The sequence below is a fragment of the Vidua macroura genome, chromosome 1, assembly GCF_024509145.1.
Source record: "Vidua macroura isolate BioBank_ID:100142 chromosome 1, ASM2450914v1, whole genome shotgun sequence".
Taxonomy (NCBI): Eukaryota; Metazoa; Chordata; class Aves; order Passeriformes; family Viduidae; genus Vidua; species Vidua macroura.
Window position 1 is genome coordinate 2,754,069 of NC_071571.1, and position 26,686 is coordinate 2,780,754.

At 43.6% G+C, this 26,686-nt stretch overlaps 1 protein-coding gene across 4 annotated transcripts; it reads left to right on the forward strand.

Moving 5' to 3' along the window:
• The first annotated feature begins 207 nt into the window (after positions 1 to 207).
• On the forward strand, positions 208 to 26,311 carry CCDC13 (coiled-coil domain containing 13). Of its 4 annotated transcripts, XM_053976381.1 has the most exons (16): positions 208 to 354; positions 1,253 to 1,396; positions 2,283 to 2,503; positions 6,247 to 6,395; positions 8,291 to 8,433; positions 10,729 to 10,818; positions 11,053 to 11,169; positions 11,974 to 12,078; positions 13,249 to 13,413; positions 13,954 to 14,130; positions 15,486 to 15,692; positions 16,519 to 16,613; positions 19,175 to 19,249; positions 22,417 to 22,568; positions 25,707 to 25,806; positions 26,007 to 26,311. In XM_053976381.1, exons 3-16 carry the CDS (start codon positions 2,289 to 2,291, stop codon positions 26,164 to 26,166), a joined length of 1,950 nt encoding a protein of 649 aa, XP_053832356.1. In that variant the 5' UTR covers positions 208 to 354; positions 1,253 to 1,396; positions 2,283 to 2,288; the 3' UTR covers positions 26,167 to 26,311. The 4 variants fall into 4 exon arrangements, with proteins under 4 accessions (XP_053832356.1, XP_053832350.1, XP_053832341.1 ...); XM_053976375.1 differs by lacking the exon at positions 1,253 to 1,396 and having other exon boundaries at positions 208 to 365; XM_053976366.1 differs by lacking the exon at positions 1,253 to 1,396.
• The last annotated feature ends 375 nt before the right edge of the window (positions 26,312 to 26,686 follow it).

Genomic DNA, 26,686 nt, shown 5'->3' on the forward strand with positions numbered 1-26,686 from the left:
GCTCCCACACAGGTGGCGGGAGGGTCGCCGACGCCTTTCCCTGTTCCTACCGCCGCGAAGGGGGGAGAAGGAGCCGGTCCCGTGGGGCCGAGGGGCCGGGATCGCTGCGGGAATGGCGACAGGGAGCGGGCTGTGAGGGAGGAGCCGGTTGTGAGGGGGGAGCCATCATGGCGGCTGCGCTGAGGGGAAGGGCGCGCGCGCGCGCTCCCGTTGCCATGGGCACCGCATCGGGCCCGCAGCGGGGAGCGGGGCCCGCACCGGGAGCCGGGCCCGCGTCTCCGCTCCCGCCGCTGCCCAGCAGGAAACGGGGACAGCCGGGGACACCCTCCCGGTGCCCTCGGGAACGCCGCTCGGGTAGGCCAGAGGTGCGGGCAGGAGTTCCCGCGATGGGGGAAACAGCGCGGCGCTGCCGGGACCTAGCAGGTCCTGGCAGGTCACGGGGGCGAGGCGGGAGGGTGACAATTACAGCTACAGGTGTGCAATTAAAATATATAAAAACGTAAACACGACAAGTTCCGCCTCAAAATGGGTGAGAAAGTCTTTCCGCTGAGGGCGGCAGAGCGCTTGGAGAGGGCTGGCCAGGGAGGGCGTGGAGTCTCCTTCTCTGGGAGCTTTCCAAAGCCACCTGGGTGAGTTCTTGTGTCACCTGCTCCAGGTGGCCCTGCCTTGGAGCCCTCCTGGCTGGAGCCAGGGATGGTTTAGATGAGATATTCGGGAATATTTCATCACTGGGAAGTGTTGAACCCTTCAGCGTGGAACACTTCATCCCTGGAAGTGTTCAAATCCCACGTGGATGTGGCACTTGGGGACAAGGTTTGGTGGCAGTGCTGGGTTAATGGTTGGGTTTGAGGATCTGAGAGGGCTTTTCCATTGTAGCATTGTGTGATTGGAGCTGCACCTGGAGTACCGTGCACATTTCTGGCCTATAGATAAGTAAATCCCTCCAGAAGTTATGAAGTAATAAATTAATCAGCAGTGCAGTCTAAGTAAAAAAAATTCTGAGAAAAATCATGAAGCCTAAAATAGTTACTCTACTAAGAATTCTAGGATATTTTCAGAACAGAGGCAACTACTGTTTGAAGATGTTCTTGCTTATCTTTGCTATCTTTAAGGTCAGTAGCTAAACCTATGAAGAGGTCCAATCTAATTATAAATTTAATTATCAACCCAAAGGTTACTGAAACCAGAAAAGCTGTCTAACTTTTATATCCAGTTTGCTTGAGTAAATGGAATGAACTCCTTATCTTTGCAGGCTTTTTCCAAATCTCAGAATCGGCTTTAATCAATTGAAATTAATTTTCCGACCTCACTGACTCAGTAATTCTTTGATCCCTCATGCCCAGAGCCCTGTGGGCTGTGCAGAGGCACCAGACTCTGCTCCTTGCACCTTGTCCAGGTGACTCTCTGCCCATAAAATACACAAAGGGACACTCTGCCTTTTGGTGCATTAATCAGGATAATTGGATTTCCCTCAGTGTGGGAAAGGCCCTGTGTTAATTACTCAGTGCAGGGCGTGCCTTTGGAGGTATTTATGCATTGGTTTTCCTAGACCAAAGGTGCAATAGGGGGTTTTTGCCCATAATAAATGTCAAAGAGAAGGAGAAAGGGGCTGCAATTTATCAGAAAACTGTCTTTAGTCATCCTAAGAAAATGCTTGGGTAGCAATATTAATATTTTAAAATATCTATTCATAATATGTTATTATGATTAAATATACTTAATAATTAATATATTATTATTTAGTTATTTAATGTCATCACTCAGTGATTAGAAATTCGCAGGAAAAGTGTAAGCCACACTTTTGTCTTGCCCGAAGGGAGAATGAGGAAAGAAATATTTTTCTTTCTCTCTCATTAACCCAAAAATGGGGGGACTTGCACCTTTCCTGGACAGGGGCAGGGAGGCTGGATGGTCCCAGACACTCTGTGCTCCCTTTAGCCAGTGTGACGTGGCTGCCACATTGCCTTGGATTTGGCCCCAACCTGCTCCTCTGTTAAAATGTTTATTTAAACAGGTCTCTTTAGGAACATTTGGAAACGTTGCTTTTTGAATTCTGGAGTGAAAAAGACCCAACTACTTTTTTTTTTTTAAAGGGCTGTTTAAAAGCCATTTATGGGAAAAGGCACTTGAAGCCAGGCTGGAGAGGAGGAGGTGGTGGGAGACTGGGCAGAGGTCAGCGAGGAAAAGCTGCAGAGCAGCTGCCAGAAGAAGGGGATGTTTTTCAGAGCAGTGCTGATCTCTGCTCTCTGTCACTTTTTACTTTCCTCTTGTTATGCTTTTAGTAAACAATGGAGCCAGATGTAAAAGTGAATGAAGATTTCAAAAGCCAGTTCAAGGCTTATCAGGAGCAGCAGCAAAGGCGGCTGCAAAACTTGATGGAGACGAAGAAGGAGAAGCAGGACAGGCAGAAGAACACTGGCGGCACAAAGGAGACTGTAAGAGCCCTGAATGATCTAAACCTGTTTAAAAAAGGACCTCCTGTAAAGGAAGATGCCAGCAAAAGGTAAAGGTCTGGCAGCACCACTCCTTCAGGAAGTCACTGGAGTATATTTCGCTTATGATCTCATGAAACTCAGTATTGTTAAGCTGACAGAACACTTTTGTGTATTCACACACTGGGCTTTCATTATCCTGAGGAGATTCTCCCTGTCCATAATTATCCTCAGGGCATTGTGCTGTGCTCTTTAATATCAGCATTTTACAAATGAAGGGGCAGCCATGTACTACCTGACAAAATCCAGCCTTTTGGGGTCACTGTTCCTGCCAAGGTTTAAGCAAATAGATTCCCTACATGAATAATTTCCAGAGGTGGACAGAGGCAAAGCAGCTAATGGGAGCAAGCCACAGGCCTGCAGTGCAGAAGAGTGTTCCCTGGGATTCCTTTGCAGTATATCCTGATTTGGTTGATCATAAGATTACCAGGATATTGGGCATTTTGTATGGATCTCTCCCTTAATCTTGTGTTTTCTTTTGAGCTGAGTACTGGAGCAGAGATTTAGAGCCCCAGTTCAGATAATTTCTCTTCCTTCCAGGATATAGTCAGCCTTTTCCTCTGACCCAATTAATGCTTCTTTTCCTGACTAGAACAGGTCTGGGGCTGGACACACCCCAAAGGTGTCTGCACTGCTGGCTATGGGAATAAATCACATGGACTCCATTTTCTTCATGGTGGAAAAATCCCATTCTTTATTCACATTAATCCTTTTTATTCAGTTTTACAGACCTCATGTGGTACTCCAATTTGTCAGCAGCTTTCTTGCCAATTACTTATTGGTTATTAACAAGTTGTTATTCTGTATTGATTGGTCACTCAAACCCCCGGGGTGCATGTGCAGGAAAAGTTGTTTGTGAGAGATAACTTTCATTTTTCTATCAGTGTAAAAACAGTTTATACAGGTGCCAGTTGTTTTTCACCCAGCAATTGTTAATGATTTTGTTAAAGATTTTTATGTTAATGAACTGCTCACACCAGGATTGCTTTCACATGGGAACTTGCAAAGTGCCAGCTTTGACAAGGCCAGCCATTGATTTTAACAGAGCAGGCTTGATTTTATGAAGCCTTTCTTTATGATTTTTCTACCTTACTGCAACATCAGCTGTTCAGGGCTTTGCTCTGTGGCTGTGGTGAAGCCAGGTGAAGAAATTCCTTCATGCACTGGTGCCTCACCAGAGCTGTCTGATTTGCCAAGTTAAAGCCCCCAGTCTGACCTCTACCAGCTGTCCTCTTCAGCAGTGTCTTCTGATAATCTGTAGATGATTATTATGGAAATCTGATTTTTAAAAAATTTCTGTGAGGCTGATTCCCATAGTTCAGATGTTTGGCAGAGGAAAGGGATTTAGGTGCTCCCATGGCATAGCATGGGCAGTGTGCAGAGTACAGGAAAGCCCAGTAGTTCTCTCCTATTTAGAGCTGAGGCCTGAGTAATCCCAGATTTTTTATTCACCTCTGTTGCTGTGTCACTGACTGTCAGAAGTCCCCATTTGACATGGCAGGTGTGGCAGATATATCTGGATTGTCCTTTGCTTGTGCACTTTCAGCAGAGGAGTGGTTGTGAGTGATCAAAGCCAGGCAGGGTTTGTTTTTGGAAGGGATTCACCAGGATGTTCTCTGCAATATTCCCATGACAACACATCAGAGGGCTGTTCCAGGATCACAGGACTGCACATGGTCTGCAGTGGCAGTGATTTCAACTTGTCACTGTTGTTTATAGCAGCAATCAGAAAACATTCTCCTCTCAGAAGTCTCCCTTCCTCCGAGCCTTGGGAATTCTTTTTTCCTTCCTCCCATCCTACTCCCCAGTCTTGTTTAGATAAGTGTTTAGCTGATATTTCTGCCTTTCTGTTATGTTCTCTCTGTAACTTTATCCTCCCTTCTCTGTTTGGTGTACTTGAATGTATCTAAGTGACTCTCCCCATCACGTGGAGAATCTCTAACAAGAGTTGGGAAAGACACAATTTGACAAAAGTTAAATTCCTTACTTTTTTTGTACTTTTTTTTGGCCTGAACAGAGCATGCAATTTGGGAAACCACCTGAATTCCAGGCAAAGCCCTGCTCATAAGCTCCATCTGGCTTTGATTCCTTGAAGGAGAGTGAAAAGGGGCACCTTTTGCAACCCGTTCCTTTTGGCTCATTTTCTGTAGCCTCTGTAACAGGGAGAGTCACTCTGGGATGGGGTGGGAAGTTCCTCAGAGAAGACTCCAGCTCTGTGCAGTTGGGATTTCTGTCCATCCTCCTCTAAGTGCTTTCCCTCAAGACTTGGACTCCAGCTCTCAGAAGACTTCACTGCTCAGGTGTGTTAAGAGCTTAAAACCTTTTTTCAGTGTTAATCCCTCAACTGTTCAAAACCTTTTGGTCCAGGTGTCTCTAATTGGATCTGGGTTTTATTGCTCACTTCTCTGAGTGGTTCATGTGGGAATAACTCAGTTCTGCCTCTCCTCTGCTCACATTGCTCCTTGCTTTCTTCTCCTTTGTGAACAGCTGCCTTTGATCTCCCTTTGATTTGCAGCTTTGAAACACAAGTGCATTTCTTAATTATGCATTGTGAATCCTCTCCTAAACTGGCTGTGCTGTTTATGGCAGTGCCTTAAGGGGTTATTTATTCTGACGTGGGCAGATAGAGGGTGCATTTAAAAGCTCCCAGGTGCAATGGGTGCTAAGAGCTTGCTAAAACTTTGGAATAAAAAAATTGAGGTGATTATTGAGACATAGGACTTGCCTGTATCTACAGGTACCTACTGTAACAACTGGGCTTTATCCAAACCACATCTCCAAAGTGTAAACATTTAGGGTTAAATGAGAATCTAGGAGTCAATTCATCCAGCTGATTTAGGTGTCTGGATTACTGAGATGCTGTAGATTATCAGGAACTTCCACATGGAAATCACGGGACACTGGAGACCTGCATCTTCCACCAGCAGCAGGTGGGGTCAAGTGGGCAGCCCAAATGTCACCTGTGAGTGGGTAATTGTATTAAATCCCAGGTTTTCTCAAGGACCCTGTGTCAGGGAGCTCAGATAATTCTGAACTCCCACAATTGAATTGAGCCCCTGAGGCCACAGCTCGTGGATTTTATATTTGAAGGACCCATCAGGACAGTAAAGAGATTAAAGTTATTAATTCCCTGGATGTCTTAGAGACATGAAACCTTTAAATGTTGCTAAATGTCCTGAAGAATAGGAGAAGCAGGTCTGTTTCTTTCCATTCAGAGAGCTTTTTTTGGTATTCTCTGTTTCTAAATGAATTCCAAAAGGCACCATTAACAACACAAACTGATGCTCACCAGGTTCCAAGAGAATCAGCTGAGGACACGGGAAATTGGTCTTTTATGAATTGCTCTAAAACATTGATTTTTAAAAGACTCCAGGGGCAGCTTTGTAGTCAATGCTCTGTTGGCTTCTCTTGGCTTTGTCAAGTATAGAAAAGAAAGCCTGAATGTCCCACATGCAGAATGCTGCCTGATTTCCTCTAAAGAACCAGGTAAGTAAAACTGAGATGACACTATTTGGTAACCTCAATACACCTTCTCTGTGATGTTTTGCCCCAGACAGCTCAAGAAAGTGCAGATTTAATTTTTTTTTTTTTTTTTAAGGAAGATGTTATCTGAATAGATCAGATGATCAGCTTGTGTTTTTATCTGAGGTTTAGGACATTCTGCCTAATTCAATAAACTCAGCCCATCTATCAGGTAGTTGTTCCATTTATTTCTAGGTGCATTATTTGCCATTCTGGTTTATTTTTTTCCCAGTTTGCTTGAGGCTGAGAATGAGCAGCTGCAGGATCAGCTCCGAGAGGTCCGGGATGAGAACTGCAGGCTCTACAGACTGGTGTCAGAGAAAGATTTTGAAATAAAGGAGCTCCAGAAAAGATTACGGGAGGAGAGGTTGGCTCTGTCAGGTAAACACAGCAACTGTGTGTTCTCCTCCTGTTGGTTTGCTTGATGCTGATGACCAAAAAATGTCCCTGAAAAGAATAGTGCTCTTTTAGGGTACACATTGATTTCTGTTCTTCATAAAACTTGCTATTATTGGCACAAAAATAATGGTGTTCCATAGAAATGTTATTTGGGAAACTTCCTGTTAGTGTCAAAGAGCTGTGCTGCAGCTTCCTCTGCTCTGTAGGGTTAAATTTCTTATTCGGGCTCCTTTTTTTTCTGCCTGAACAGGGCACAGGCAGGATGCTGGATGAATGCAAAATTCAGCTTCTAAAGTGATTTTTGGTGTCTTTTGACAACTGAACTGTGCAGGCTGCACCTCCTCCACTGGGTGCCACTGTTGGTCAGGACAGCAGTGATGACCAGGCTTGAAGAGAAGGGGGAAACCAGCAACGAAGAGAACTAAATAACATTAAATTACACCTTAATCCTTGAGAAGCAGCTGTAGTTTGTGTTTAGGAGAGGTGATAATCTCTTCCTAGTCAGGACCAGGAGCCAGATGTGCTGTTGCAGCTTCTCTGGCTGCTGCCAATCCCTAGCCTCTGTTTTCCCTGTGGCAATCCCCACACTGGAAAATGAAAAGCCTTGGGTGAGTGTGTGCAATGCATTTGAAGACCATCCACTTAACATGGAAGCAGCAACCTGGCTTTGGTTAATTTAGTATTTACTGTGATTCTCAGCAGCCATTATTTATCCTGAAAACTGAGGTAAAAGTAGCTCCTAGGTGGGAGGGGTAGCATAAATCACACAAAGGAGTAAGAACAGTGCTTTTAAAAATAATGAATTGATTTTAAGTGCTTTTAAAAAAAAACATTTTAAATGCTTTTAAAATAAATTCCTTTAAAACAATAAATTTTGTTCTTTACAAGTTTTTTTAAGTAGTGGCATTGGAACAAATTCTGTTCTCAGCTGTATTCTGTGTAGTCCCATTAATGTCTCTGGGGCTATATGAGCCTCAGCATTCACTTGTGAGTGATCTCTCACCTCTCCCACCCCAGTTAATGAATATCACAGAGAAGTGATTACTGCAGAGCTCTGAAGGAAGATGAAAGAGTTAAGAGGAATGACAGCAGCCAAGTTCAGTCTTCACCCCCCCCACCAAGGGTTTGTTGTTGCAGGCTCATGTTCCTTGCTGAGCTGGAAGTTTCTGTGGACATTGTTTGCCATGACATTGATTTTGCACAGGTGCAAGAGCTTTTCTTCACCTGTGTGCTTTTAACCAGAGCCAGGTGACACAGCAGCCAGGCCTGGGGTTTGATTTGTTTGTGGCACTAATCAAACCCTCCCTGATGAGGGAGCTGGTGACATGGCTAATTAAAAAAGTCATCCAGTAAAGCTCCCTGTGTTATAACTCCAAGGGAGTTATAAATAGGCACAATGAAATTTCCTGGACCTTGTCCAGGACCCAACTGTAATATTGTGCCTGACCTTTGAGGACTGATGTCTAGAAATGTTCACACCTCTGTTCCAGCAGCTCCTCCAGTAGTAAACAACCAGGCAAAGCAGAGTGTTGCCTTTTTCTGTGATAATGCCAAAAAATCCTCTTCCCAGCAGTGAGCAGGAAACACCACTGCCCTCTCTAGGTAATAATGTTGCTCCGACCACTGTTGTGGCCTTGTGACACGTGGCTGTTGCCACAGTGTGAAATGTGGCCCTGGAGTGCTGCTGAATCAAAGGACCAACCCATCCAGCTGGCACCTCTGACATCTCTTCCCTCACTTGTTCATTTAAGTGCCTGGCACAGCTCAGAGAGGAAGGGATGGGACAATGGAAGTACATTGTGACAGAGAACAAAAGCCTGGTCTGTTCTGAATCCTGCCTGTAAGATGTGCCCTCTGCTTTGATGTGCTCTTTGCAGGGGTGTCTGGTTTAGCTGGAGACGTGGCTGCCACTAAAATCGTTGAGTTGGCCAAAAAGAACCGTGAGGTCACTGCTGAGTTTGAGAGTGAGAGAGCCAAAGTGAAGCAGCTGAATCACAAAGTCAAGGAGCTGGAGAGAGAAGTGAGGCATTTTTCTTGTTCTTTTTGCACAATAAAACATGGCAGTCCAGCCTCTGGGATAGAAAATGGGTTTGATTCATGTTCCCATGTCAAATTTGCTCTTAAATCTGTGTTTGCTTTGGGTTGTGGTCATTTCTGTCCATGATGTGTTCCTTCAGCTGTTTCACCTCTGCAGACAGGAGGAGCTGGGAAAGGATATCCTCAAGTTACAATGAGCCAAGGATTTATCAAATAGAAGTTAGGAATGTTCACTTGTACAAGACCATTGACTTTTCTACCAGTTTGGCAATGCTATTTCTCTTATTATTTATTTTTTGTGAGGAGAAGCAAATTTCACACCTTTATGTCTTACATTCCCACCTCGTTAAGACCAGTCAGTAATTAGTTCTTTATTCTTCTAAGCTTTTGTTATCCCTGTAATGAAAGCTGTTTTCTGGAATAAGTACTTACAGAACTGAGACAACACCAAACTATATCGTGTAAGACAGCAAATCTTCACTCAGGCAGATTAAATTTTCTAGTTTACTGTGACTTTTTGCCAGCATTTTACAGAAGTAATTTTACTCAGGTGGCTGGTGAATTGAAAATGAGATGTCCTGATGTCAATATTTGCTTTGTCCTTTGGCTACTGCTCCTCTTCATTACACAGTATTGGTGATTTTTTAATATAGTTTTAATTTTTTTTCCTGAACTTTGCTGTCTTAGAAGACATCAGTTAAATGAATCAATAATGCTGACAGATGCATTTTGACTCAGTCTTTCACCATCACTTATTATCATGAGTCATGCATCTACCTGAATTGCACCCCAGCTACCTGAAAGATCAAGAAGTCGCAGATTAAATTAAATTTTTGAGAACTCCTGCATAAATCCACAGTGTTCTGGTCACAGGGGTCTTGTCAAACAGTTGGCAGGTTGGCAAACAAGTCTCAGGTGTAGTTTGGGACTTACAAAATCACACAAGTAGTGAAGCAATTCATGAATAATTTAAGGAAAAATCAACTTGGTTCCTCTCCCCTACTGCAGAAGTGTAATGACCATTATTCAAACAAAACCATTAAATATTCTCAGATTTTGGCCCAAAAAGAAAGGAGCACAGACATTTCAGGAAGAAGATGAAGATGTAAATGATGTGTAAAATGAAAGCAGTGTTTGACACTGGGAGGTATCTACCAAAAATGCAGAGTGATAGATAGAAAACACTGTTATTTTACATATTTTTAGCTCTTTCCTTGCATAAAAACTGAAAAATCTGTAAATCATAAATATTTTACCATGATTATGTTCCCTCAAACAAAATGGAAGGTGTGGCCACTGAACAATCACTTGGCAAAGCGTGGGCCACGTAAGCAAAGGGATATTTGCAGAAAATGTCCTCAGGACTGGACCAGCAGCTGCCAGCTCCAGCTGAAATTCCTCATTATCAGTTCCTTGACTACAAAACTTTATGAACTGGATAGAGAGTGACCCTAACCCTTGAGAAAGGGTGAAATTAGAGCTGCCTCTGAGTTTTTCCCCAGATGCCCCTTTAATGAAGGAGCTCTTCTTTAGAGCCTTCTTTAATTCAGGCAAATAATCAAGATTTTCCTCCCACCTCAAAAAATGAAGTCCCAGATTTTTAAAGCAACGCTTCCTGGCCTTTCCAGCCCCAAATTCCTGCTCTCTCATCCATTTAGAAATCTTTGCAACACCAACATAGGGCATGATTCAGAGCAGGAGGGGTTGTATGTCTGTTTTCCTTTGCTGTGGCAAGCAAGAGGAGACAGAGTCTTTATTCCTAAATAATAAATTAAGTTATTTAAAGCAGTTAAAAAATGCTGCTTTAAAGCTCCCAGTTAAAGAAAAAGAGCCTTAACACCATTAAATCTCAGTTATAGGGTGTCAGGTAGATTTCTCCTTTTATATTCCTCTGTTGAGTACTGTTTGCTTCTTATGAAATATTCTGGGCTGGACATGATTTGGATTTATGTATATAAACATTAATTTGAGGTACTTTTGGTGATAAAATGCCTCAGAAGTCTCCATACTTGAAATTTGATCCTCAACTCAGCAAGTCAGAGACATCTTCTGAAGTTACTCTGAAGTTATTCCAGTAAAATGTAACATGATTCTTTGGGAAGCATTTCAGAAAAAAAAATTATGCTTTCCTACTGATTATGTTCAAAACCAAGGGGAAATTAAGAGTTTTTTTTAGAGTACATAAACATCCAAGTTATACTTTTTTGCTAATTAATACTCCACGGAGTGATGCTGTTCTCTGCATCCATTCTACATTAACAATGGGGTTCTTTTCCAGCTACAGGCAGCCACAGGAAAAATCCATTCCCTTGGTGGTGATGCTGCAGGAATCAAGGAATCAACTCTGAAAATGCTGGAAGGAAACTTGGTAGGAATTGTGATTGAAATGAGGAAATCAGCAGCTGATACTCAGCTCATTTGTAGAACAAGGATGCATCCCTGTCACTACTTTTGGGACCAAATTCCCCTGTTCCTCCTCTATGCTCCAAAAATTAGGTCTGGGAGAAAAAAATTTAGTGGTCCTGATGGATCCATGGATGTTAATCACTTCAGTTTTTCCCTGAGGGTTCTGTCCTCACCAAGTGCATTCTTCTCCTCCAAGGCTGAAAATCCAGAGGTGAAAGCACTGCAAGAAAAATTGAGCGCAGCCAACGTAAAAGTGACGGAATACCGGAACCAGCTCCAGAATTTGAAACAGGAACTGAAGCTGACCCAAAAGGTACCACTGCAGGGAGCAGTCTGGGGCTGGGACCACTGCAGGAGGTTCAGGCTTGGGAAATTGGGAGTTTTTTTGCCTTTGGTTGGCTCCCATGAGCTGTTCCAGTGGAGTAGGGAGGTGAGGAAGACACAAGGGATGGGGTTGGAATTGAAATTGTGCTCCTGGGCACAGGGATCTCATGTTTTGCCTCCAACTGTCCATTGGACACAAATCCTTCTGAATTTTAAAGTCCCAGCTCAGCAGAGTTGTTTGTGACATACATCCAGGTTCTTTCCTCTTTTCCCATACATTTAATTATGTATTTACTTTTAATGTAGGTTCCAGTCCCATGGGAATCAATGGGATTAAAGGTCATGCTTGAACTAAAGCATGTGTTTAAAGAGTTTGTTGGAATGACATCCAGAATAACCTTTTCCTCTGATTTATTATGGATTTAAGTGTTATTATGTGCTCTGATTCTCTTTGGATTCCCTACTTTGTGTAGGAGACCTGCAATGCAGATCAGAGTAAAGAATATGGTCCTAAAAATAGAACTCTGCTGACCTTTTTATAAATAATTTAAACGCTCTTCATACTAAGTTTAGCTGTGTCAGAATTTTGCAAGGGAGATTGGTTCAATTCCTGGTGTGTATGAAGACAATATCTCTACTCTGCTCCTGGTTTATTATGGGTAAATATTCATCATATCAAAAATAATTTTGTATATTGAAAACTGCTTGTGTTCCCTGTTAGAGAGAGCTGCTTTTCCTTCCCATCCCCTTTTAACACATCCTTTTAAGCCTTATTGTTGATCCTTTTTCCCAGATTTTAGCCAAAGAAATTGGGGAAGATGTGAATATCCAACGTCTCTTGGCCAATTCTGGCAACTGGCGTGGACGGGCTCAGCAAATTCTTCTTCTCCAAACCAAGGTGAGTTATGACCCTGCAAGGTGCCATTTCAGCTGGAATTCTCTAAGCAGAGATACCACCTCAGTTTAAGGTAAAAGTACTGTTAATTCTTCATGAATTCTTAACATCTCTTTGTTGATGTGTGCACACCATGTTAATGACTCTGCAGCCCTGCAAGCTTTGGTATTTCAGCTGGGAATCTTCCACATCTGTGTCAAAGGAAGGAGTTCAGTGACCTTGGAGAGCTGTGGCAGCCTAGTTCAAGTCCCGGGGTGTTTTGAAGGTGCCTCTCTCCACTGAGAACAGAAGGAGCCCTGTCAGTGTCTGTGCTCTGACTTAGACACCTTTGTTCAGTGCTTGGAGTCAGATGGGAAGAATTGAGGCCAGATCAGGTTTTCAAGTTGTTCCCTCGGGAGCTTCAGTAAAATATTTTAACTCTTGAGTCTTCTGAAGGGCAGAGTTTAGCTGAAATGTCAGCAGGAGGCAGGGAGGCAGTTTTGTCTGCTTCTAAATAAAACTTCTCTCAGGCAATTTGATATGTAATTTTCCTATTTTTCTGCTGTTCAATTATATGCCATCAAACTGTGATCTTTTGCATTCTGACTGAGATGTTTAACCTCTGCTTTCCCTTGAGCAAATTCCATTTCCCCCTGCTTTATCCCTGCCCGGGGTTCATCTGACCACTGTTCCTGCTGTTCTCTGCTCTAATGTACAGATTTCTTTCTGATCCAGACTCCTCAGGCCCCTTCTGTAGTCAGTGGGGATCTTGTAAATCCAGTCACTGGATCAAAAGTGGGGCAGGTTCCTCCAATGCAGGGCAGAGGAACGGAGCTGTGGCAGTGCCCAGTTCCTTCTACTGCCTATGAAAGCAGCCTGCAGTGAGCAGTTGACAAGCTGAGTTCCCTTGGATTCACACAGCAGCAATTCCAATGCTCTGGAGTGTCTGTCTGGCCTCCAAATGTGGCTCCACAAAGGCACAGAGCTCCCACGTGTCCCAGATCTCCATCCTGCACAGATGCCCTAAAATCTGCATGTTTATTAGCAGCTAAATTTCAGTTTGAAAGACCAGACACTGCTAGTGTTAATTAACCATGAAAATATCAAGAAATAATCTGAGCTGCCTTTGGCTGTGTCCTCTTTGCCCTGTACCCCTCGTAAAGCTCTGGGTGAGTTGTCATTGTTGTGCCATAGGTTCAGGAGCTGGAGCATAAACTGAATCAACAAAAGATCAGAGCTTCACTGCTTGAGGTGGATGAGGGATTGCTGGCATTTCGTGATCCAAGGAAGTTGTTAGTCCAAGAGAAGAACTTGCTGAAGATTCGCAGCTTGGAGAAAGAAAAGAAGGAGTCTTTGGAGGTAGAGTCCTGTGAACTGACAGAGTTCTGTTTGGGTGTGGAGCAGTGTGTAATAACTTGTCCTGCCTTCAGGGTGTTTACAGCCTACCTAAAACCATTTCACAAACCCACATGATCTGCTAGGGGAAGCTCTGCCCCACTTCACAGCCAAGCCCTGCTACAGCTGCCTCCAAACCCCTTAGCACCCCTGTCACCCCTTGGCCAGGTGTGCATTCTTCATCCCAAATACAGACATCCCCTCACACCTCCTGTATCTGTAGGGCTCTGGCCTTCTCCATTTGAACAGAATAATGGAGAATCAGAATCCAGAATAATGGGAAATCAACCCAGACCACCTGGATTCCTGAGCAGACAGACCCTTTCTGGATGCTGGCAAGCAGGCAGCAAGTAGCATTTATAATTTCTGCTTCCCTAGGAATAATACAGTATTCCAGTCCCATTTTTTAGAATCTACCAGGTAATGTGTGACTCTTTTTGCTCACCACAGCACCTGGGGCTTGGTGATACATTATAACTTTCATTTCCTTTTACATCACTGCAGAAACTCTCTGAGCAGCACAACACTCTCCAAAAAAACCATGAGGAATTGAAAAAAAAATTTGATGCCTCAAGAGCCAGGAACCAAATGCTGTGTGGAGAAGTGAAGATGCTGAAGGGACAGATTGGAACCTTGCTGGAGAAAGGGAAACACGATGATGAGCTCATAGATGCCTTGCTGGTACACTCTGTGTTGGTCCCAGCCCTGTTTCTATAGGTGATAAAACATGATGTCCTTTCATGGCACACACCACCTTAGGGTGTACGGGAGCCTGATGGATCCAACTGTGACAGCCAGAGGTTTTCCTGTCAGCTGAAGTCCTTCTGCATTTTGGATCAGGTCATGTAAGGGCTGTGAGACAGCACCAGGTGTGACAGTTACAGTCAAGTGGCCCTGAGCTGCAGGGACTGGCAGAAACATTTTGCAGAAGGCCCAAGGTGCTGGCCTGTGTTCTTTGTTCTGCTTTCAGCTGCCCTGGTAGATTTTTTTTTTCCTTAAAATGCCTGCAGTCCTGCAGGATTTTTTTTTTTTGTTTGTAACAAAACTTCCATTTATTTTGTTGCACAGCTCACAACACACAAACTGAACCACGAGCACTAAACCATGAGCACACTCACATGCAGTAGTTGAGAGGATTTGGCCTCTTCAAAACCAAGAGTTTGGTTTTGAAAAAGATCAAAGATGCTGAGAAAGAAATAAATGGCTGCTGTCATTGTCCTGCCATGGTTCTAAGCAGCCTTCCTCAATTAAAGTAGCAAATATAGTAGAGAAAATGCCACCTCCTGGCAGGGTTAATTCTGTGTTTCCTGATCCAACTCCTCACTAGTTTCAAACCACTCAGATTTCCCTGTTGCTATGGGTGGGTTTTAGCTCAGCTGGCATTCACCCTTCTCCCACCAGGCACTGTGGGTGCTGACCAGCAGATTAGGGGAGGCAAGGAACACTTGTCACTTTTTCTGAGTATTCCCACTAAAATTAGTACAGAAAGATGCAAGTTTATTTGGGAAGGGATGGTTAATCTCTTTTATCCCTTCTATCACAAAAGCACTTTACTTGCAGGTTGTTGGCCTGACAGAACAAGCTGCCTGACAGGTATTAGATTTGTCAGTGTGGAAAAAAGCCTCCAAAGCTACTGGTGAAGCAGCCTGGCCTCGTATCTGTCACCCCACAGTACCCTCAGCTTTTAATATCACTATCACATGATCTGATCATGTTCTAATTCCACAAAAAAGCACATTGAAATCTTGAGTTTCATTCAGTTTATGGAAAAAGTCACTTCTTTATCAAAGGCCAGCCTTTCTTGCTCTGTTTTCTGCTACACTGAGCAGCAGAGCTGGCAGCGAATTGGATCTGACCATTGCTCAGATCAACATAACAAATAACATTGCCAAAGTGGCACCAGTGACACCAGTGGAGTGGGCTTGGCAGGGCAGGGGCTAGCCCTACCATTCCTAAATGGATATTTGTCTTGGGGGGGGGGGGGTTTAAAATCATTGTGTACAAAACAAAGATCTCACCTGTTTCTATTTTGCCAGAGCCAGCAGAAGCAAATGCAGGAGATCTTAAAGGGCCTGAGCCAGAAGGAGGATGGGAACAAGGAGTTTCAGCAGATGATGGGGCCATGCTTGGACCCTGAGATTCAGAAACAAGGCACCCTGATAGATGAGCTCAGGGAGCTGGTGGCTGACAGAGAAGCAAAGGTTAAAATGCTTCAGGAGGAGATTGGGCAGCTCACACTTCAGGTAGGCAAACAAATTAATTAGAGGAGCACTCTTGGTAATCACTTTAGATCTGCTCTTCCACTTCCTTGTCCTTTGTTATCTGGGGTGGTTGCTGCCTCCAGACAGCGATCCCTGTCCTGCTGACAGTCTTTCCTGATGGAATGATAAAGCAGGAATTCTCTTTTGTAACTCCTCAGTTCCTTTGTGCATAACTTGAGGCTGTTTCAGCAGCAGCAAACACAGAGATACCAATCACATCCACACGTGGGCCATGTCGGGACTGTCACTGACTGACAGCAGGATTGGGGCTGCACTGGGGACTCCTCAGTGCTCAGCACCCTTGGCTGCTGGAAGGAGGAAGTGTTTGCTTCCACAAATGTGTCACATCAACATCAGCAGCTGCTGCTGTCTCCCAGTCAGGATTTGTGCAGAGTATTTAGGCATCCCATTCTCATTGATCCAAAACCCTCCTGGGCTTATGGTGGGGTTGTGAATCTGCCAGATACCTCAGGAATGGGGGCTGGAGCACTGAAGCCAGGATCAAACCTGGGTTAGGGGCACAAACCCACTGTGCTGGCAGTGATGCTGCTGCACTGTGGGTTATTAATGCACTCTAATTTCACATGAAACTGCCCTTTTTACTGGCTTCTGCTTTGTTTTCATCCTGCAATGGATGGGAATTAAAGCAAAGCTTCTGAGGAGGTCCTGTAAATCAAAAGTTCTGGCTTGCTTGTAGCAATAATCAAAAGCTGCTGATTTGGCACTGGTGCAGCTGTTTTCCTCTGAACTATGTAATTGGTTTTATAACATGCTCCACCATTAACAGAAGAAATCTGCCCATCCATAGGACAAGTCAGGAGCTTCTCATCCACCATGCTCTGAGCACTCAGGATTACCTGAGGGGTCAGGCAGCAGCAAGGCTGGAAGGACAGAATTTGCCTGGTAAGAAGATCAGAAAGTCAATGTTTCAAGTTGTTTGAGTAATCCAGAAGCTTTCCCAGAGAGTTTCATCAAACCACAAGTGCTTTGTGCCAACAGCTGTGGCAGCCTGTTTGCAATATATGGGAATCTCTAATCACATTATCTCTTGGACTTTTGTCCTGGAACTGAGAAGGATGTACAGACTTGCAGACATGACTAGATTTGGCATGGTGGTAGTGCAGCTATTTCTCCTCCTGCAGCTCAGATAATGTTTATGTGGTCAGCTTAAGTGCCTGGGAGTCTTTTCCCTTATGAGACACGGGGCTTCTAACGAGCAGATTTCTGTGAGCAGGGTGGGGAGTGACTGCAAAGTGCCATTTTAGGTAAGCACTAAATCACTGGTGCATTATTTAAATCAATAAATGCTCTTTGAGTAGGATTTACATGCAGAAATGCTGAAAACACACCACATCATTTGTTCTTACCAAACACCCTCTTTAAAGCCTCACTGAGGACTGTGTAAATTGCACTAATCTTAGTGCAGCAATAAATCTGATTTTTGTTTACACTGTTGTGACTCTGGGTCACTCTGGCTGTGTAAAGGGACCAAAGTACCACAGCAAGTTATATCCTTTCCTGTTAAATTGCTGCTGAGTTTGTTGCTAAAGAGTTCATAGTCTAATTGATAGTGAGGATTTGAGACTAGTCTGATGGGGATGGGGGAAATTTTTCATCAAGATAAAGTTACAACTGATCTCTTCTGTGTAATTTCCTACCTCATTACTTTAGACACCCAATTTGGCTTTAAAATCAGCTGAGTATCTCTGGGTCTAAGTAGAGCATTATTATAAAATGTAAGAAGAATTCTGTGGTTTTGAGTTGGAGTTAAAACATCCTTAAATTAAAAGTATCTGCATCCTTCTGACTGTTTTAATCCTCCCCCTTCTAACTCTGCAGAAGTTGTTGTGCTCTCCTGGAGCAAATTTATATTATATCCTTTTTTTTTTTTTTTTTTACCTCACATGTCTGCTGATGGTAAGCAGGAACCAAAGCTGGGTAATGGCTTTATGGAAGCCACTAAGTGCGGTGCATAAATTATTGCTTGTGTACAGGGCCAAGGGCTCTGTAGTGGAAAGAGCTGACGTGTCAGGTGGGCAATGAATGATCCTGAAAAACTCTGAGAGCTGTTAATAACTTGGCCAGCAAGGCTCACTCCTTCCATTAACTTTAATATGCTGATGAACTCTCCATTCTGTTTGGCTGTAGTGAATCATTTTTTCCTATCAGAAAAGGTGAAATGAAAAATGCTATAAATAGATGCTAAACCTTTTGGAGATGGCAGAGTGAAAATCTGCATTTTTAGACTGGGCCAAGGCTGTCAGTATGAACCTTAACTTGATTTTAGGATTAACCACTCCTAGCCCAGAAGGCACATCTGTCACTTCCACAAAACTAAGGCTTTATCCTCTTGTTAGCTACAGCTAAAGTAAGGAAACACAGGGTAAGTCTGCAGGGACTTGGCTTTGGGCAGCTGAATTTGTGTTGAGGAAATGAAGACACACTGAAATGGGGTGTCTCAAACAAATACCTCCTGAAACGGGGTGTCCCAAACAAACACACACACACATCCCCCTAAATGGAGTGTCCCAAACACACACACACCTAAATGGGGTGTCCCAAACACAAACACACACACCTAAATGGGGTGTCCCAAACACACACACACCTAAATGGGGTGTCCCAAACACATCCCCTGAAATGGGGTGTCCCAAACACACACACACCTAAATGGGGTGTCCCAAACACATCCCCTGAAATGGGGTGTCCCAAACACACACACACCTAAATGGGGTGTCCCAAACACACACTGAAATGGGGTGTCCCAAACACACACACACCTAAATGGGGTGTCCCAAACACATCCCCTGAAATGGGGTGTCCCAAACAAACACACACCTAAATGGGGTGTCCCAAACACATCCCCTGAAATGGGGTGTCCCAAACAAACACACACCTAAATGGGGTGTCCCAAACACACACTGAAATGGGGTGTCTCAAACAAATACCTCCTGAAACGGGGTGTCCCAAACAAACACACACACACATCCCCCTAAATGGGATGTCCCAAACACAAACACATCCCCTGAAATGGGGTGTCCCAAACACAGAGCTAACTGGGTTGTCCCAAGCACACATCACTATACATAATACTCATCCAGGCTGGCAGTGATACTCCAGTGTTATCAGCTGGCTCCTCCTCTTACAACAGTGGACCTGACAGATCTTCCTGAGGGTTTTCACAAAGCAGATTTCATAAAGCTGTGTGAAATATATTTTTTAAGGGCATTGGGAAATACAAGTTGTGCCCTGCATTACAGAGCAGGGGTTGTTGCTTTGTTAGGGAAATCTGTGACATGCAAACAGCATCAAAGTGCACAGACAGGGATTGCCTCTCTCAGTGCTGGGTGAAGATGTGAGGTGAGGGAGCTCTTCCCTACAAAACACAGACACTGGGAAAGGACTGGAATTATTCTGGGAAGATTGCCTGTGTGAAGCCCCTAACACAGCTTTCCTCCCCCCAGCACAGTGTCTGCGATGTGCCACCTACTCGTGGAGTCAGCAGCCACAGAGCCTTTCTTCCTCATCTCACTTGGAAGGTGGGTATATGAACTTCATTATCAGCAAGGAAAGTGCTTTGCCATGTTCTGAAAGCTGCTGGAAATCCTTGCTCTGCCTCCCTTGTTTCTGTAATGAAAGCTTCTTGCACCATCCCTCCTACCTGAAGCTAAGAGCTCTCACATCTGATTTCTCTCTTAATTTTGTAATTGACTGCTTGTTTGACACCAGTCTTTTCCATTTTTACTCCCAACCACCAAGATTTCTCCTGCTTTTTTTTTTTTTTTTTTTTGTTCTAAAGAAGGTCTTCCTGAAAGCAGAGAGGTCAGAGCAGTAATGAACTACATAATAATGGGATGCATGGGAAAACTGCCCCTTCCTTTCAGCACATTTTGGACACAAGAACAGCCATTGTGCAAGTGCTGCCTGAAGCCTGTCAGAGGGAGAAAATCAATAGCAGGGCATTTAATAGTTTAGTGTAGCACTTGGGAGATACAATCTCCCTTTACTTTGGCAGTAGCACTGGGAGGAGAGTCAGGGATAATGAATTGATCAGAGGTGGAAGTTTGTTTTCAGGGGTGATGGGAAGGGGAAGAAGCATCCTGGAATCAGCTTTCTAATGATACTCCCTGTGACTTTATAGCCAAATATTTCTGTTCTATTTATTGCAGTCTAGAGATGGGTGCTGGGGGGAGGTAGTGAGCCTGGCTCTGCATCCTGCCTTCACCTTCAGACAAGTGTACTGGAGATAGTGCTCAAAGCCTGCCTTTGTTTCATTCCTTTCATTTCAGGAGTGGGAACCAGACTCTCTGTGCTTGTGCTTTCCTCAGGTCTGCTGGCACGGACAGCTTGAGCTGGGAAGCGCTGCTGGGAGAGATCACAATGCCAAGGGCTCTGTGCCAGGCTGCTCAAGTGGACAGGGAAAAGCTCCTGGAGCTGCTGGCTGTGCTGCAGAAAATCCTTTGTGGGGTGCTGGGATCAGGGGGCACTGCAGAGTCTGGGACGTGCACTACAGTGCATCACACGCTGCCATCCTTGCCTTACATAGGGGGTTTTCAGGTTTTTTCTGCTCAATTTCCCTGCCTGGCTGATGATTCATTCTTTTTATAATTCTTTTAGAACAAAGGGCAGAAAAAAATGGAGCCATCTTCCAGCTTGCTGCACCTAGATAAAACCAGAATTGCTGTATTTATATATGCATGGCCTTATTGAGGCAGCAATATTATTCATCAGTAGTAAATACTATAATTATTGTTATAACATTCTCTTCCAAAGCTTTTCACATTCTTTTTTAAGTTCCATTGTATCCTTTTCTAAATTAATTTATTCTGGTTTAACAGAGGCATAGCAGTGATTTTTTTTTTTTTAATTTGTTTTCTATGATTCAATTTAATGTAAGATGATGTTAAAAGCCAACCATGTTTTAGGAGAAAGGGGAAAGCGAAGTAATTTTTTTTTTTTTGGACACCTTTCAGCTATTGTTTTTTTCCCCAGTATGTGTTATTTGATTCCTAAATCTGTATTCCAATGTTGGAAATATATTCCTGTCCATGTGCTTGTCAATACAATAAGCACTGTTTGCTTGCTTGCTTTAATTTACTACAGTTGTCATTCCCACTTGTATAACTTTTGTCCTGCATGATTAATCACAGTCAGAAAACAACCAGATTTCTTTTATTTTAGAACTGTGGAAAAGGTGCTTTTAAAGCTAAATTCTGGAAATACATGCTGGGAAAAACCTTTTTCATGTTTGTAAGCCCAGTGACTTTAATAGAGCTGTGCAGTCAGATGAGGATGGGGCTGTGAGTGGTAACTGAAGTGTGGCCACCACCAATATGGGATAATGAAAAACAGAGTCAATGAAATGCACAGTTGCTTGTAAAATGTGCCATAAACTGATGATTCAGCAGCTCCACAGTTATCACACATTTATCAAGCAGGTAACATAAATTTTGTGAGACTGTGTGCAATAACTCTTGGAAGACCTCAGGGTAATATAGCACCAGTCAGATTTCAACGTGAATATATTTTTAAAAATCAGATTTTCCTCCTCTTCCCTTCGCTGCTGGGGTGTAACGAAGTTCAGGTAACACAGATAATGCTTAAATCAAGAAAAGAGCCCTGGGAATTGTTATAAGTGGGATTTTTCTACAGCATTTTAGTTTAAATTATTCCTGTTGGCAGATGATTCCATTAAAAAAATCCCCCAGATCTTGCCATTTTTCCTCCAGGTTTTGTGTAAAGTGGATGCCAGAGGAACACCAGGGTCAAATGAAAGTTTAGTGAATGCAGAACCACTGAGAGGAATAAAAAATCCCAGAGCACATCACCAGCCTGGGAATTCACTGCCACAGGAGGTCGAGTCTTGCCTGTAGCTACAATTTTAAGCCAGTGATATCATTTTATTAGAGTTGTAATATATTTTTTTTTTTAGTTATGCCAGCTAGGAGGGAAATAAACTAATCAAGTCTCTTGATTCAGAGAGTAACCAGGTTCCACCTGTGGGGTCAGGAGGGAAATTCTCTTATTCAGTCCAGTCCAGTGAGTCAATCTCTGTTTCTTTTTAGCTTTAAACTCCTTGCAATCACTTGGTGTCAGTCCCCACCCCACTGGCAGCATCTGTGGGTGCACATCAGATTTTTGCACTTAATTTTCTGAGATGTTATTCAGGATGGAGAGAGGCAATTTGCTTTTTTTGTGATGTAACCACCAGTTTCTTTTCCACCCTTTCCCATCCATGGTCGTATCTAATTGCCAAGTTTATGAAAAGCAGAAGTTTCTTTTCTTCCTCTCAGACAACTGACGCAAATGTTAGACTGTGTTTTTATAAACTATTTGCCTTCCAAGCTTTCCCAGAGTGGCTAAAAAATTCAGTTTATTATTCCTGTAATAAAAAATCTCTCCTCAGCAATCTGCAGCTTTCCTGCTCATCTGAGGGGTGAATTCACACGGGGAGCCAGAATTAAGGGATCTGAGCAAACAAACCCGTTGTTTCCAGCTGTACTCATTAGTTAATTCTCTTCTGCATATTTAGAAGATGTCACCTGATACAATTTCACTGGGATTTCTGCCTTTGGATGCATGGAAAGTTCTTTCCCTTCTGTTGGGAGCTCTGCTGGATTCAGTACCAAGATAGATTTGATGTAGACATGACACAAATGAGCTAAACTCTTTTTATTTTTAATTTTTTTTTTTTTTTGCCTGTCAGGGTGGAGGAAAGCAGCGACAAAGTCTTGGAAGCTGAGAAGTTCCAGGAAGAGCAGTGGTGGAGTGACAGCTTGGAACAGGAGCTTGAAAAGCTGCAGGTGGATCCAGGGAGCAGCACAAGGGCACAGGAGCCTGCCCTGAGGAGCAGAAAAGGTGAGGGGAGCCCTCAGCCACAGCCACGTCCCCTGTTTCACCTCTGGGCTTTATAGACAGCGACAGCATTCGGGCTCCACCTGCCAAACCCAGCCCAGTGCTTGACCTTGCACGTGGTGGTGGGACCTGCTCAGAGCCAGGAGCAAGGCAGCAGGCAAAATCCTGGCCCTTCTTCACTGAAGAGGGTTTTCCCCCAGGTCTGAGTGGGACCAGGATTTTGGCAGCGTGTTTCCATGGGATAACTCCAGGAAAAAAGCTTTCCCCTGCTCTGTGCTGCCCCCAGGCCCAGAGCTCCCTTTGCACTCGAGCCTGAGGGATTCAGCTGAAGGTTAAGAGCAGAATTAAAGGACATATCCCAATTTAAGGCCTGTCAGTGCCTATGAAAAACTATTGCTGGTGATGAAGTAATTAGATCTGGTGTAATTTATTATCCCATGAACGTGATAATCTCCTGCTATAAATATGAAAGCCTCCCTGGCATAGTTAAAGAAGAAGAATTCATGGTGGGTGTTAAATTTTTATTTCCCTGATCAGATCCTTTTATTGCTTAAGGACTCTGATTCTGTAAAGTGTCTAAACCAATAAAATGGCACATATTCTTAAGGAAAATTTTCCAGTGGCTTCCCCTTTTTATGTGTATTTTCATAAAGTAAAAAGACTTCAAATGCCAGAAGATGAACAGCAGGGAGGGGAATTTCAATTTGGCAAATGTTGGGGTGGTGTCAGGCTGAATTAGGGTGACCAGAGGGACCACAGGGCTCATCAGAGACCTTGGATGAGCCCTTCAGAGGAACCTTTATACTGAATGGGGACTGAATGGGTGCTTCAAACCTCCTCCTCTCTGTAAAACATGGATTTGTTCCTTAGAGCAGGATTGCTGTGTCCTTGGAAGGGGCTCCAGCCCACACTGACTCATTCTCATGTGGTTTTTTATGAGCACTGCTTCTTAGAGTTGTCTCACCTGTGTTAACTGAGAGCAGAAAAATTTAGATCCCAGAAGTGTGGGATCATTTTGGTGCTGTTTTGTACAGAATTTATCTGAGCTGCTGAGGGCTCAGACTTTTACACAACCTGGTGAAGTGCTGATGTGTTCTGTTATCAAATCTTGCCCTTGCAAGCTCCAAGAGAGACAAACTCTCTGGGTTCTGAGGCTTTTTGGTCAAGTTTTGTTGTGCTGTAGTAAAGTTTTAGTAACTCCCCTCTGGTAGCTGGCACTTCAGAGCCAGAGGAAGAAGCTGTTTTCACCAGTGACAGATCCCTTCTCACTAAATATTTAGTTCATTAATCTCCTCTGCTTAAAGACTAAAAGCAAAAGTAGAAAAGGATTGGTAGTAAGGCTAATAAGGAGAAATCCTCTCTAAATCCACCAGATGAGTAGGTAACAATCTATTTCACTCCCCTGCTTTGATGAGAGCTTTGTGATGTGCCAAAACTGGAGTTTGTACAAGAACCAAGTCTACAAGTCTGTAGTACACCTCTTCAGCAGAGCATGGAGGTTATCTCAATGCTTTCACGCTAATGCTTGAGGAAATGAGAAGAAATGAAAAGCTTGAACACAAAATAGAGACTAGGGAACCTGCTAATTAACGTAATATTTTCCTTTCTTTCTGAAAGTACAAAATTGGAGAGAGCTGATCTAATTGCTAGTCTGATGTTGCTGGTCTCTTCAATCCAAGGGAAGTAGATAATGATGCTAAGGAGCTGCAAACAACCCAGTTGTGTTTTTAAATTATTCAAGCTTTTCATTTTCTGTGCTTTTTTTTCTGTTTTATCCAAACTCCAAATTATCAAAGAATAATCCCAGAGGAGGGATAGGTAAGTAACAGCAGGTTTTCCTCAGCCCTGTAAAGCACAGCCTCAAGATCAAAAGCATTTTTTAGCTGCACAATGCAGCCTTTTCTTCTCATTTGTTTTTGTCAGAGTTCAGTGCTCTTCAACCAGATAATTCCACACAGGGAGAATTTAGATTTTTAATACCAAATACCAAATTTAGATTTTTAATACTTATTTGAAGATATTTGATGTTATGAGGGATGTTAATTGGGAAAAGGGATACAGAAATGTGCCAACCTGACAGCTCAAGCACAGACCAACATTGCAATGTTCAGTAGGAGCACAGCACAGATTCCAGCCTGGCTGTTCCCTGTCCTGGTGCTGTATTCCCAGCCAGCTCCAGCCTGTTGTTCTCTTCATTTAGCTGGTTTCTTGATTTTTTATAATTTATTTGGGGCTGAACCACACAAATCCTTCCCTCACATTACCTGACTCCAGGTAGGTAGTGCTGGCTATTGATTATTTTAGAGAAAGGCATTTATTTACATTTACTAAAATGATTCAGCCTTCTATCTACAGCAGAGCTCACCCTGCAGTCCCCCAGGGCTGGGATAAGTTCAGCATCCTCTGCAATAGCTGTGCTCCCTTCCTGCACTCCTTTCTGAGCTCCCTGAACACTCCTCTGGTCCTCCTTCCACTGCAGGGATTCACTGGTCACAGGTTTTGCCTCTCCAGTCCCAGCTGTAAACTTGAATCACATTTTCTCTATAACCCTGAAAAAAGTTTTTGATTTTTTTTTTAATGACTAGACCTGCATGTTTTGGGTAGACCTTCATTTAGGAAAGCATTCCTGAGTTAGAACCTTGATTTGAAGTACACCTTGAAGTACATTTAACCTACATTTTGTTTCTGCTGAGGATCAAAGTGCCTTACAAAAGTTGTTTCAGTGGGTGCCACTTGCAAACTTTGTCCCAGACATTCAGGAAGGCACAGCTGTCATAATCTGAAACACAACTACAAGATTAACATCAAATTAATCCTTTTCAGCTGTTTGTAACCTCTTGTTTTGGTCACTTCAATATTTTGGATTCATTGTTTTCCTCCCTACGTATGTAGACATGTATTTAGCCCTGAAATGCAAATTCATCATGTTTTCATTTTGCTGGAAGGAAATTAAAATAAGTCTGTTATGTATTTATGATATCTTATGGATGTAACATAGAATTTAGGAGATCAAATATTTATTTGAAAGATTAAGTACATTGTTTGAGAGAATAAATTCAGTGGTTTTTGATATTAACTCAACATGCTGCCAGAACTGATTTGCTGTTCCACTAAAACTCCATTCTGTGGTTGAATCTGCAGCCCAGCCCAGCCTCCCCTTGCATGTGAGTGCCAGAGAGGAGCTCTCTGCATCCCTGTCCGAGCTGCCCCTGGAATCTCAGCTGGAGGAGCTGAGCAGGAGGTATGTTCTCCCTTTCTCCATGCTGGGATTGCTCTTTCCTGCCTCAGGGAGAGGAGGAGCAAGTGCTCAGGCTGCTCTGATATCAAACCACCTCAGCTCCTGGGTTTCAGTGTTTCTTCCCCAGAGCAGAGGTGACTGTTCTCAATTTGCTTTGAGGCTCCCCAGCTCACAGGGAGGTTTTTCCTTTTGTTTCCCTGCAGGCTTGGCTTCCAGATGGACGAGAACAAAGGTCTGAAGGCTGCTCTGAAGGTGACTGAGAGAGCCAAAGGAGATGATTTAAAACTGCAACAAGTCATAATGGAGGAAGTGAGGGATAGTTCTCCACAGGCTGTTCAGCACCTTACACCAGAGAAGAGTTAATCCAGATATTCCCAGTCCTTTGGGCTGCAGAGCAGGGAGAGAGCCCAGGCACCAGTGTCATTTTGCAGCCTCAGATCGTGTCATTTCTTTAGCATTTGCAGGAGAGGATGAGAAACAGAGATGAAATACAAAAAAGTGAAGGTTTTATGTGTCAGCAGTTTCTGTCTCTGAGGGTTGACAAGCTGAGCTGGTGGGTGTAGTTTGGGAAGCTGCAGTTCTGCAGGGGGATTTTGGATAAAGCCTTCCAGGTTTCAGCACAGTGTTCCCTGGGAGGGCTCGATATTCAATCTGCTGCTGCCTTTATCAGCTCAGGAAGGAATTTACTGTACAAAAGTTAGGCCAGCCCCCTTCCTTAGAGCAAAACAAGCTCTGTTTTCATCCCCACACTGCTACCTGCCTGTCTCAGGCTTTCTGTAGCACTTCAGTGCTGAGGCACAGGATTAGCCTGACCTGGGACTATCTGCAATCAGCTTTGGGTGGGCTCCTCTCATCATTCCTACCTCTTTTCTTTGCTTGAACA